This window comes from Jaculus jaculus, chromosome 10 (genome assembly GCF_020740685.1).
Source record: "Jaculus jaculus isolate mJacJac1 chromosome 10, mJacJac1.mat.Y.cur, whole genome shotgun sequence".
Taxonomy (NCBI): Eukaryota; Metazoa; Chordata; class Mammalia; order Rodentia; family Dipodidae; genus Jaculus; species Jaculus jaculus.
Window position 1 is genome coordinate 67,876,410 of NC_059111.1, and position 12,184 is coordinate 67,888,593.

The 12,184-nt window shown below is 38.5% G+C and overlaps 1 protein-coding gene across 1 annotated transcript in view; it reads right to left on the bottom strand.

Moving 5' to 3' along the window:
- Col28a1 (collagen type XXVIII alpha 1 chain) overlaps nucleotides 1–12,184 on the bottom strand; it is a 176,903-nt gene that overhangs the window by 15,645 nt on the left and 149,074 nt on the right. The window contains exons 31-33 of the mRNA XM_045160618.1: nucleotides 10,731–10,767; nucleotides 8,588–9,136; nucleotides 6,991–7,148 (exon numbers count right to left, since the gene is read on the bottom strand). Coding sequence (XP_045016553.1) covers nucleotides 6,991–7,148; nucleotides 8,588–9,136; nucleotides 10,731–10,767 — 744 coding nt within the window. The remainder of the gene's footprint in view (nucleotides 1–6,990; nucleotides 7,149–8,587; nucleotides 9,137–10,730; nucleotides 10,768–12,184) is intronic.

The window sequence follows — 12,184 nt, forward strand, 5'->3', positions numbered from 1 at the left end:
ATAATTTTTAAAATGAGGTGGAAGAAGGAAGAAGGAGAAGAAAGAATACTTAAGAGTTTCTTTCTACTTCCTCTAGAGGAAAAAAAAACTAAATATTTTATGAGACATGCCTTGATGACTGGGGAGATGATGGCTCAGTTTTTAAAGTTACTTGCTTGCAAAGCCTACCAGCCAGTTTCAATTCCTTTCATCAATTCCCACATTAAGCCACAAAGTTATGCATGCATGTATCAGCTAGCCTGACATTCCTTTGGAGTCTGGCAGTTCCCTTGCAGCAGCCAGAGACCCTGTCTCAAAGAAGGTAGAGCATAGACACCTCAAAGATGACCTCTAACCTCCACACCCATGCCATGGTACACATATGTGGTAGTTTGAATTAGGTGTCCTCCATAAAACTCATATGTTCCTGATGCTTGATCCCCAGCTGATGGAAGTTTGGGAAATGGAGTCTTGCCTTGAGGAGGTGTGTTGTAGGGGGAGGACTTCGGGCTAAGATAGCCAGCTCCTCGCTGCCAGAGATCTTTTGTTACTGTTTCCACCTGCTGTGACACAAGTGATGTCCAGCTTCTAATTCTGTCATGTTTCCCCTGCCATTATTGAACTTCTTGAGACTATAAGCCAAAATAAATCCCATCCTCCTATCAGCTGCTTTTGGTCTGATGCTTTATGCCAGCAATGAGAATGTAACCGCAACAACACTTACATATACTGTGCACGTGTGCACACACACACACACACACACACACACACATAAATAAAACATTTATAAAGAAACCAGTCTCAGTCAATAAACAGCTAGGCATTGATGTTATCTACTCATTAATTTAGAATAGCAAAAAGTGACTTCATGCAGGAAATTAAGATGCTAATGGGTTTAATAGGCCATTACTGAATATAACCAGTTGGCCTGATGAAATGATGTTTACTTGATTTCATTGCCTTCCTCTGATTTATGTCATGGAAATTTTAATCCAATCGACCAAATTAGAAAGAATAAAGGAACATGAACTATTAATATAACTCCATAAAATACAAGAATCTTTCAATTGATATTTATTTATTTATTTATTTATGAGTGTGTGTGTGTGTGTGTGTGTGTGTGTGCGCGCGCGCGCACGCGAGCGCATGCACATGCTCACTAGCATCTCTTGCTGCTACAAATGAAAGTGCATTTGTCTTTACATGGGTGGCTATGTAATTAAACCCAGGCCAGTAGTCTTTCCAAGCAAGTAAATTTAACCACTGAGCCATCTCTCCAGCTCCTTTATATAAGACTTTTATAACAGTAAAATCAATGTCTCTCATTGTAGAAAAGCTTCAGATTTCTCTCTTACCTCAACAATTGTCATAGCATTCCTTTCATCTACAAGTATAGATTAAACATCTAATGTGTGTAAAACAAAGCATAATTTTTTCGTGCACAGATCATGTGCTTAAGGAATTTAAATGCATTAAGAGAGTCATGGCATGTACATATATAATTATTAATAATACAAAATACAATAAATTTCAGGATCGAGCATAAGTTATCCTGAGGAAGGGGACAGAGTAGAACAGACACACACAGTTAATCTCCCAAAAGAGAAACTGCAAGGGATCCTTTTACTTTCCATGTTTGCTGACTCACCTGTCCTCAGATATTTGAGCACATGGGAAGGAAAGAAAGGATTAATGTAGGAAGTTGGGGAGAACAGAAGGGGAGGTGGTTCAGGGGTTCAGCTAGAGAGCTTGAGAGAGAACTCTCCTGCTCCTGAGAACTATAGGGTTAATGACTGGTAACAGGAATGCAAAACTCTAGGAAAGTATCCACTAAAAAAAATCAGGGTAGGGGAATGCTATCATAGATAAGCTTAAATTAGAATGATTCCCCTGTGAGGAAACTGACCAGCTAGCATTTCAATAAAATCTAAGCAAGTTCTTAGTTTAACTTTCAATAGATAATCAATCAGTTTAAGGCACTTTCAATTATAGAGACAGTCGTAACAGACTTATATCCCCAGAATTTAACTTCTCAGAGTCTCTGACTCTGGAGCTTCTACCCACTCCCTAGAGGGTGCTGTTTTGCTTATGATAAAATCTGTTGTTTCTTTGCTTGATACCTGTTTATTTCCTGTACAATGAAGTCTGAGGCATCAGTCTCTCTCATGGCTTTGTGGTTCATCTTGTTTGATCAGTAATTCCTTACTGCCTCCTGGGTAAGAATCTGCTTTAGCTCAGAGCTCACTGAGAATGGACCTCCCTCTAGTCCCTTCTAAATCAGATTCAAATCTTATTCCATTGTTAGATGTAGTGCTTAAATGCTAGACCTTCTTTGAAGTTGATGCTGCCAACCTAGATTTCACATAAAGTAAATAATATCAGATTTTTCCTTAAAAACAATTTTTTTTGAAGCAAGCCCAACATACTGGCCTTTTTTTTTATGCAAGAGAGGAAGAGAAAAAGAGAGAGAGAGAGAGAGAGAGAGAGAGAGAGAGGATGAATTGGCTCACTAGGGCTTCCAGCCACTGTAATTGAACTCCAGATGCATGTGCCACTTTGTACATATGTGCAACCTTGTGCACTTGCATCACTTTGTGCATCTGGCTTATGTGAGACCTGGAGAGTCAAATGTGGGTCCTTAGGCTTCATAGTCAAATGCCTTACCCGCTGAACAATCTATCTAGCCCAAGAATAAGTTTTATAGAAAGAAAAAGTACAGAGCTAGTTATCCAAAGGAAGTGATAAAAGAGAAACCGAGAAAGGAATAAGAGACACACAGGAGAAATGGAACATCCAAGATATGTCTGTGCTCTGCAATATGGAATGGAGTAGACTTAGGAACAACCTCAGAATCTAAAGGTTTTGACATATTCACTTCATTTTAGATGCTGGAATACTGCAATTGTACTTATTATATACAAATATCTATGCAGCAGAATACAAATGTTTTTGTAATTATGTTTATATATAAAAACACAGCTATATTTTTGTGTGTGCACATCTATCCTTAAATCTATGATTTCTCAGATTATTTCAAAGATTTAGATATGACTATAAACATGTGTTCCTTCTCAAACTAAAAATCTAATAGGAAACTGTTAAAAAAAATCAGTGGGGCTGGAGGAATGGCTTAGCAGTTAAGGTACTTGCCTGTAAAGCCAAAGGACGTAGGTTCAATTCCCCAGGACCCACATTAGTCAGATGTACAAGAGGGCACAAGCATCTGGAGTTTGTTTGCAGTGGCTGGAGACCCTGGTGTGCCAATTTTCTCTCTCTCTCTCCTCTCTCTGACTCCAATATATATATTTTAAATACAGTGCTTTTGCAAAGAGAGCTAGACTGAGAGCCTATTAACAAGAGGGACTAGCCAAGAAGTTCATGATGTTCACTGCATAGCCCCCCTTCACAAAGGGCCCTTGAGAGAGAGCTGATGTTTCCTTCCAAGTGGCAGTTGGCTTTACAACTACAGACCATTTTAAACGTACTCTTCTTATGTTTTACTCTCCCAGCTACTAGAATGTTCCATGTGAAGGTCTTTCTCTCAGGGTCATCAGTCCTCATGGGGCATGGGATCTTAGTATTTCTCATTGTTACCATGCCTTTCTCAGTTGTCCTCAGGCTCTTTACATGGTGCAAATAAATAAAGGATTAAAAAATCACCCTTGTTTCCTACTGTTGCAGTCAGGTTAGCATTGCTGGTAGAAATCACCCAACCAAGAGCAGCTTGTGGGAAAAAGAGGTTTATTTTGGCTTACAGGCTTGAGGGGAAGCTCCAAGATGGCAGGGGAAAACAATGGCATGAGCAGAGGGTGGACATCATCACCTGGCCAACATAAGGTAGACAATAGCAACAGGAGAGTGTGCCAAACACTGCCATGGGGAAACTGGCTATAATACCCATAAGCCCACCCTCAACAATACACTCCCTCCAGGAGGCATTAATTCCCAAATCTCCATCAGCTGAGAACCTAGCATTCCGAACACCTAAATTTATGGGGACACCTGAATCAAACCACCACACCTACTGTCTCCATCTCAGTATTTGATGTTTCAATCCAGCCAATTTTCAAGCTAGAATCCTGGTAGTCATGCCCAAAAGCCCTCTCCCTATTTTCCAAATGACTTAATAATTAAATCTTGTTAATTCTACCCTAGAGATGAATTTCCATTGTGTGACTCCTTTTTATTCCCAAAGCCCCATCTTAGCTTATATAGGACCACACAATTTCTTCCTTAGAAAATGACATCTCATATCCTAGCCTTCAGTATCCTCACCTCCTCATATTGTCTCTCACACCATAACCAGGGCAATTCTTTTTGTGAAACATGACACTTGCTTTACAAATACCTCTTGTCCTATGGATGACATTCAAACTCATTGGACTTACATAAGAGAAGCCATTTATAATTACTCAGCAAAGTGCCCGTTCAGCTTTAACCCTCACCATTCTGTCACATGCACTTACCAGGCTACTACTAGACTGAAGTTTTCCTCTTTTCTTGAAATGAGAAATGCTTAATAAATGTCAATTAGGGGATCGATCCCACATTCTCCATGCATTCTTTTAGGGACTAAATATTTGTGTCCCCTCAAAATGCACATATTCAAACTTGAATCTTCAGTATGATGATATTTGAAGGTGGGGATTTAGGGAAGTGATCAGGTCATAGGGAAAAGGCTCTGTGAGTGAGATCAGTGTTTGTGTTAGAAGGTGAGATGAGATGAGCTATCTCTCAGCTATATGAGAACACAGTAAGCAGCTGTTTTTTTTAAGCCAGGAAGTAAGTCATCACCTAACAGTAGATTTCAAACTACCCAGTCTTCAGAACTGTGAAAGAGTAAATGTTCCTTATTTAAGCCATTCCATGGTATTTTCCCTTCTCTCCCTGAAATTAATTGTACTGTTTCTGTGCATCTCAGGCTTAAGGCGGGTACTGGACCCTAAAACCTTGAAGGCAACCACCTATAATCACTGAGCCATTTCTCCAGCTCAGTTGCAATTTCTAGTATTTCCTTCACAGTTCTGCCACAACTCTCAATGCACAAGAGCAAACTGTACTTACCTAGCTTCCTGATTAAGAATAGGCATCTCACAGTTGGGAACTATGTCTTAAGAGCCAACACACAGTATGCTAGGAAATGATCAGTACTGTGCTACTGGGATACACTGCTACTAATATAAATAAAATGTGATTCAGTGTTTATGAGAAGGGCTTAGTTTAAGAAAAGATTTCTGGATGAAACCCGAGCTTGCTCTTTTTAAGGAAGGCTTTAGAAAACATCTAAGTATCTACTAGGAAATTTGATCTCAAGATCAACTATTAGATAAAATGGATAGCCACAAACAGGTTATCTGTGTTAAGGAGGAGACAGACCATGTCCAGTATCATATATAATTCATTGTAAAGTATTCAGTATAGATAGGGTCAGAAAAATCCTCTGGGCCAAATATGAGTCTCCATCTGCTTTTGTAAATAAATAAATTTGGTTTGGTTTTGGTGTTAGGGATTGAAAACACACTCTACCCCTGAACTAATGCCCCAGCTAATGAAATTTTCTTTTCTTTTCTTTTCCTTTCTTCTTTCTTTCTTTCTTTTCTCCTCCTCTTCTTCTTTTTGGAGGTAGAGTGTTTCCAGGCTGATCTGGAACTCACTCTGTTGCTCTAGGCTGGCCTCAAACTCACACTTCTCCTATCTCAGCCCCCTGGTGGTAAGATTAAAGGCATGCACCACCATGCCCAGTTTTTATGCTTTTTTTCTCTAAACAAGTTTTATCATAACACAGACATTCTTATTGACCTAAGTATTGTCTATGACTACTTTTGTACTTAGAAACAAAGTTGAATAATTGGTCTACCCATCAAAAAAAGTATTCAGTACATGACTCTTTACATGGAGTATACTGATCTTTCCTATACCTCTGGTGTTATAAATGTGTCAGTTTCTAAATAATCCAGGAGCAGTGTGTTGCCCTGATGGAAATTACTCATTTTGGCATCAGTATTTAATCAGATAAGAAAATGAGAACTTTCTTTTTTTGAATAGGTTCTGTAGTGTATGCACTTAGTAATGTTATACTGGGTCCTGTAAGCCTGGATACAACTCTTAATAACAATATTTCCTGGAGTCTTAAGCCTGACCAGACAGCTGAATCCAGGAGCTGCAACATTGCTGCACTTGCTTGTGAATGACTTTTGCTTGTACATGAAGCTTTCATGAAAGGAAGCAGAGGTGCTTCATTGAACTTAAATGATAATGGTTTAACTAAGCCTACTTACTAGTGTCCACATGCATAGTAGGACCCAGTCTAGACTTTATGTCTCACTTGGTAAATAAGAGACTGCAGCACTATTTTACCGGTAATTATGGGAGGCTCCCCAGTTTTCATCTAAAAGAAGTTACTAATTACTATGATCTGATTGGTTTAAGTCATTCTCAGAAGCTCGCTATGAAGGTGGTTTTCTTCATGATTGGAAAGCACCAGCAGGAAGCATCCATCTTGCACCCTATGTGTGCACAGCCTTCTTCCTGTCTCCATTCTGTGCAGAGGAGGAAGAAGCTCAAAGAACAGGAATCTCATTTGGAATATCAGAGTGTGGCCATTTGGATATGTACATACTTGACAAAAACTTGAAAAGGTTACGAAGAGGGGAGAGAATGGACCAATGCAGGAGGGACAGTTGTAGTCTGGCATGAGACAATAGGCAAAGTACACTAAGAGGGTAAATATAAAGAATGCAATGTTAATCTGTTCTAGTGCATATAATTACTATGGTGGTACTAAGAGTATAATATAAATATACTATTTACAATATTTACTACATAATTATCAGACATGGATATAAAAATACCATTTTCATGTTTATAAACCTCAGACACTTGGGGCCAAAGACCTAAAAAATATATATACCCCAGCTTACTCTGACCAGTTAGTGCAGGAACCATGTCTTTGATGTAAAACAAATAGCCTGTAGCATTTAAGCTTCAAAGGTAAGCAAGACAGTTACTTACTAACTCAGAAGTTTCTTTCACAGGCTCCGGGGTAAATGGACTGAGGTCTTCTCCTGACATCCCAAATGTAGGCTGAAGAGAGGATGATCCAAAAACTTGAATGAGATAGGAATCAAAATCTTCACAAATTTTTTTAGACAACTTTTGCTTCAGGGTATCTTTTGAAAGAGGAGAAAAGGGAGATCATAAATGGAGTAAAATGACTTAAAACTGGTTTGCAGAGGTTAGTACTTCTCTCTCACTAAGCAGAAAATTCCCTATCATTTCAACCTCTGAGTGAACTAATTTTATCTTATCTAAAAAAGAGTATCTGAAAGCATGCTATTTAATTCAATAATACACAGTATCACAAGAGGTACAGAGCAACTTAAATGCCTGTTTGTCCAAAGTGCCATTTAACTGAGTTACTCTATGTAAAGGACTAGCCTCCCCATACTATATAAATAGACAATTGCTTCTGGTTTCAGGGCTAACAAAAAGTCAGCTAAACCAAAAATACAGTTTTTTATCCACTGGCTATACCAAATTACAAATAGATAAAATGATTCAGTTCCTCAGTCATTAAAACATAATCATTTTCTCAAATGGGTAACACTTCTGGCCATTCTAACATATGAGCAAGCCAGTGAGATTGAATACATCAGATAAACCCACAGTCATCTAGTAGAACACTGAGGAAATAGAATCCCAGGTGACAGAACTCTGAAGAAGAAAAGAACTATCAAGTGAGTGCTTTCTGAGCATGGTCAACTACCCTACACTTGACCTTCTGATGTTTGCAATAGGCAGGGCCTCTGGTAGTAAAGGTCTGTGCTCCATTTCCACATGGGCAGGGGAAGAAGAATGACAAGCCAAAGCCTATAGCCCCATTATACATAACATTTGCTTCAACATGTGCTAGATCTGGGTCCTGCCAGAAGGAGTCATCAGTTTCCAGAGAATTAGTATATATTTCATTGTACAGTGATACCATAATTGAAATATAGATGAGCCAGTGTGTTCCATGGCCCTGTTATTAAATATCACCTAACATGAAAGGATGTACTAGTGCTGCTCATCAGGTTAGTAATAGCATGACACATATTCAAAAGGCTATAAAGATAAATTCATAATTTAATACCAGGAAATAGAACCTGACCTCTAACCCCAGTTGTTTTTTATCTGTCAACTCCTTAAGTAAGAATAATTTAACATGAACAGTCTTTACTTCCTTTGGATTCTAGGGCTGTTTTCTGTTTTGTTTTGGCTTACTACATCCATTATTCGAGTTAGGAAAATTTCTGAACATTAACCAGTCTTAGCAATAATCCAAGACCTATTCTTTCTTTTCATTCCTATCCACAGACTATGGATACTCCAGTTAAACAACTCCATGACCCACTCAGTACTTACTACACATGAATAAAAAAGGAGTTATACCCTCCAATATTGGTGACATTAAACTAGTTTTTTTTTTAACCTTCTAAAGTTTATGAGTGACAACTTCATGTTAGCATATGCCTAACCTTCCTGATTTCATTTTTAGTCAGAATAACCTAGGGATGAGACGATTGGAAGAGCAAGATAGATTCCCTTCTTCTGAGGCACACAGCCTTACCATGCAGAGCAAAGAAGTCATCAAATTGATACACATGCTCTGAGTCAGTAGCAATGAGATTCATTTCTTTGTGGAACAGTTCAAAGTTGGGGTCATCTTTCTTCACTACCCCAATCACAAATATCTCTACTTTGGAGTCATTGGCATCCTTCACCACTTCTGCCAGTTTCTTTTTGTCTCGAGAATCTGTCTGTCCATCAGTGATCACCAAGGCCACCTTCTTCACACCTGGCCTTGCTTCCTTGAACATATCATTAGCTGCTTGAAGCGCGGTTGCTGTATAGGTGCCTTCCCCCAGATACTGCATGTTGTCCACCACCACCTTGAAGTCATCCTTGCTGGAGAACTGCTTGAGGCTTGCCACCTTCTCCACCTTGTGGCTGTAGTTGATGATGCCTATGCGGGCTGTGGCAAGGTCCAAGGCAACCTTGTCAGCTAGAGTCTTCACAAAATTTTGGATGACCTGGAAGTTCTCTGGTCCCACACTTTCTGAACTGTCAATCACAAACACCAACTCCAATGGAGTCTCTTTGCATTTGGGCCCACAACCTAAAAGATGGTTATTGAGATAGAAAAATTGCAGGAATAAAAAGCAAACCATCATGGACTAGTGTTACATCCAGGGGAGAAGGGCAAGTAGGGCGAGGATGAACCTAAAACCAAGAGTTCTCCTCTTTCATTACTGTGGAAAGAGCTAACAATTGTCAGCCCTCTGGATTCCATTCTGGACTCTTTTAAAAAATATTTTTTGGAGGGAAAAACCCCACATTGGGGGTGGAGTAATGGCTTAGAGGTTAAGGTTCTTGCCTATGAAGCCTAAAGACCCAGGTTTGATTCCACAGTACCCATGTAAGCCAGATGCACAAGGTGGTGCATGCATCTGGAGTTTGTTTGCAGTGGCTAGAGGTCCTAGAATGTCCATTTTCGCTCTCTCTCTCTTTTAAATATAGAAATAAATAAAAAACCCACATTGTAGCAGATGATAAACACCTATGTGTCCCTTTCTTAAGTTAAAAACAAAATACTTATTTTGAAGTTATCACATCCTATGTATATCTCTCTAATATGTTACTTTTCCTAGGGGCAACTACTGTTCTAAATTTGCTCTCCATTGACTCACCATTTGTATCTAACCTACATCTGAAAGCTGACATTTTAGCTTTCAAACATACCTTTATAAGAAACTGGAGATTTGTTCCCTGGCATGCCCAATGGATGAGGTAATGGGATAAAAATGTTGAATTAAGGGCAAAGGATTAACCTGTACCCAAGGAGAGCTGTTGTAGTTTTTGTCCCTAGTCACACACAACAATGATGATGATGACATTGGCTTTCATGAAATCAAAGACACTAGCAGTCCATCTAATCCGTAAAGCCTTTTGGCAGAGCAATCCAAGAGAATACCAGGCAACAAACAACTATTCAGAGCCACAGTCCCCAGGAAGTCTATAACCCAGAAGCCATGTCTAAATTGTCACATCAGAAGAGAGGGTCTCAGGCTGGCTACTAGATCTAAATATCTTTCAGGAGTCAAAGCAGTTATGTACAGAGACTCAATAATTAAATATAGTAGTCTCCTCCTTATTCTGTTATCTGTGGCCTTTGTCTAACCTCTTTATCTTTAATCTCTCTTTCTCATAACTCTATTTGAAGTCTAAAACATTTAATCGTAGAAGAGTTTAGAAACAAATTAACTCCCAAAGGTCCTCTGCCTTTGAGATGGAGTACAGCTCTAGCAATCATGCTCAAACCCCAGGTCAGAGGACCTCCTGAACATTATAATCACCAGCTAGATTCTTACAGTGTAGAACTCCTGGGCTCTTACAGTCACATTTCGTTTGTGTTGGTTTCTTCCCAGGATCAAAAAGGTCAAATGATCATATTGTTCAAAAACGGCTTTGCTGCCCCCATACCCTACTATCTCCCACTGCCCATCCAACCTTGGAAAATGATTGCTTTTTCTAATAGCAGGAGTCCCACAGTCTCTCAGTTCCCACTGACTTTTTCAAATGAGCTTCACACTTCTCACCAGCTATATAATATATATACATCTTTCAAATGAACACACTAGTTCACCAACACAGCACATAGTAGGGATTGTACTATAAAGAGATATTTCATTTTCTTGATATTTAAACCTTACCACATATTTCAATAATAAGTTTGATAATTTCTTCTTTCTGGAGGAAAACAAGGAAAATATATTAACATTAAATTTCTGACTATAGTATTTCTTTCTGTAATCCTAAAAGGTATATCTTACTATATCCAGCATTGGGACATTTGAATTAATCCTTCCACTATACAAGTTAAATAAATAGCACAAAGGCTGAAGTTGGGCATAATATGTCATAACTAAAATATGGCTGAATAGTGAAACCTAATAGCTCAGACCTTAGGAGTTTCAACTATAACTTCAGCATTCATTAGCTGTGTGACCTTGGCCATCAGGTGACCTAGTAGTTGCTGTGTCTCAGGTTGGTGGTGCAGGTTAAACGAGGTGAACAGACTCAGCAGCAGGTCTGGTCCCATTAGACACCACCTAACATGGCATGGTTCATATCAACAAAAGGACATCAACTACATATGTGGAGCAACTAGGCCAAGCATGGATCAGCAGAAGGAAGTCTGCACTTGCTGAAAACAGAAATGAGCAAAGGGCCCTATCTAAGAAGGTCAGATTCAACAGACACAGCAGTAAAGCTTTAAAGAACAAATCTATAATGACAGAACTGGGGTATAAACAATATATACAGCTGGTAACTTGGTTTAACAGCAGTATGTCTGAAGACTCTTGGGGTCATTGTAGTCTAACTTTAGTTTTGTTTTTTTTTTTTATTACAAACTCTGTTTTAAAAAAACACACTATGATTCCTAGCAGGTAATTAAAAAGAATTCCCAATATGAGGCTGCCACACACTGATAAAATTACATAAGATAAGGGCATCAACAGTCACCCTTTTTCTTCAGGTCTTTTTTGTCATACTTTCCTACATCTAAAGAATCCTTTAATAAATGTGAAACTAGAATATTTACCAAAATAGAAGTTTATACAGTTATGCTAATTACATGTAGAGAGAAAATTATATTTTCATATTCATATTTAATTTTAAGTTTTTGAGACAGAGCTGGAGTGCATGATCTTCTTGCCTCAGACTCCTGAGGGCTGGTCTATAACTAAGCTTTATGTTTAATTTTTATATGTAAAAAATTCCATACCAAGGTTTATAGTTTTTCACTTAACATGTCATAATTAATTTTCCAGATTATTAAATATTCTGAAATGTTCAATCACTAAAGCCAAAGGCAATTGTCATTTTTAAGATTGGTTACAAACTATCAGAAAAGTTATAAGAACTGAAACTCCAATAGCAGCATAGAAGAAAACCTATTTTAGCATCAACACAAAATACCAGTTACTGTAATTATTATTATATAATCATATTCTAGAAACTGAATAAATATGGTTAGTAAACTGAAAGAAAGGACTAAGGAATATGGTTAGTAAACTGAAAGAAAGGACTAAGGAATAAAAGGAGTTTAAGAGGAGGTCAGTGATGATAGTCTCTCTCTGAGCTAGGGAGGAATGGAAGAGGG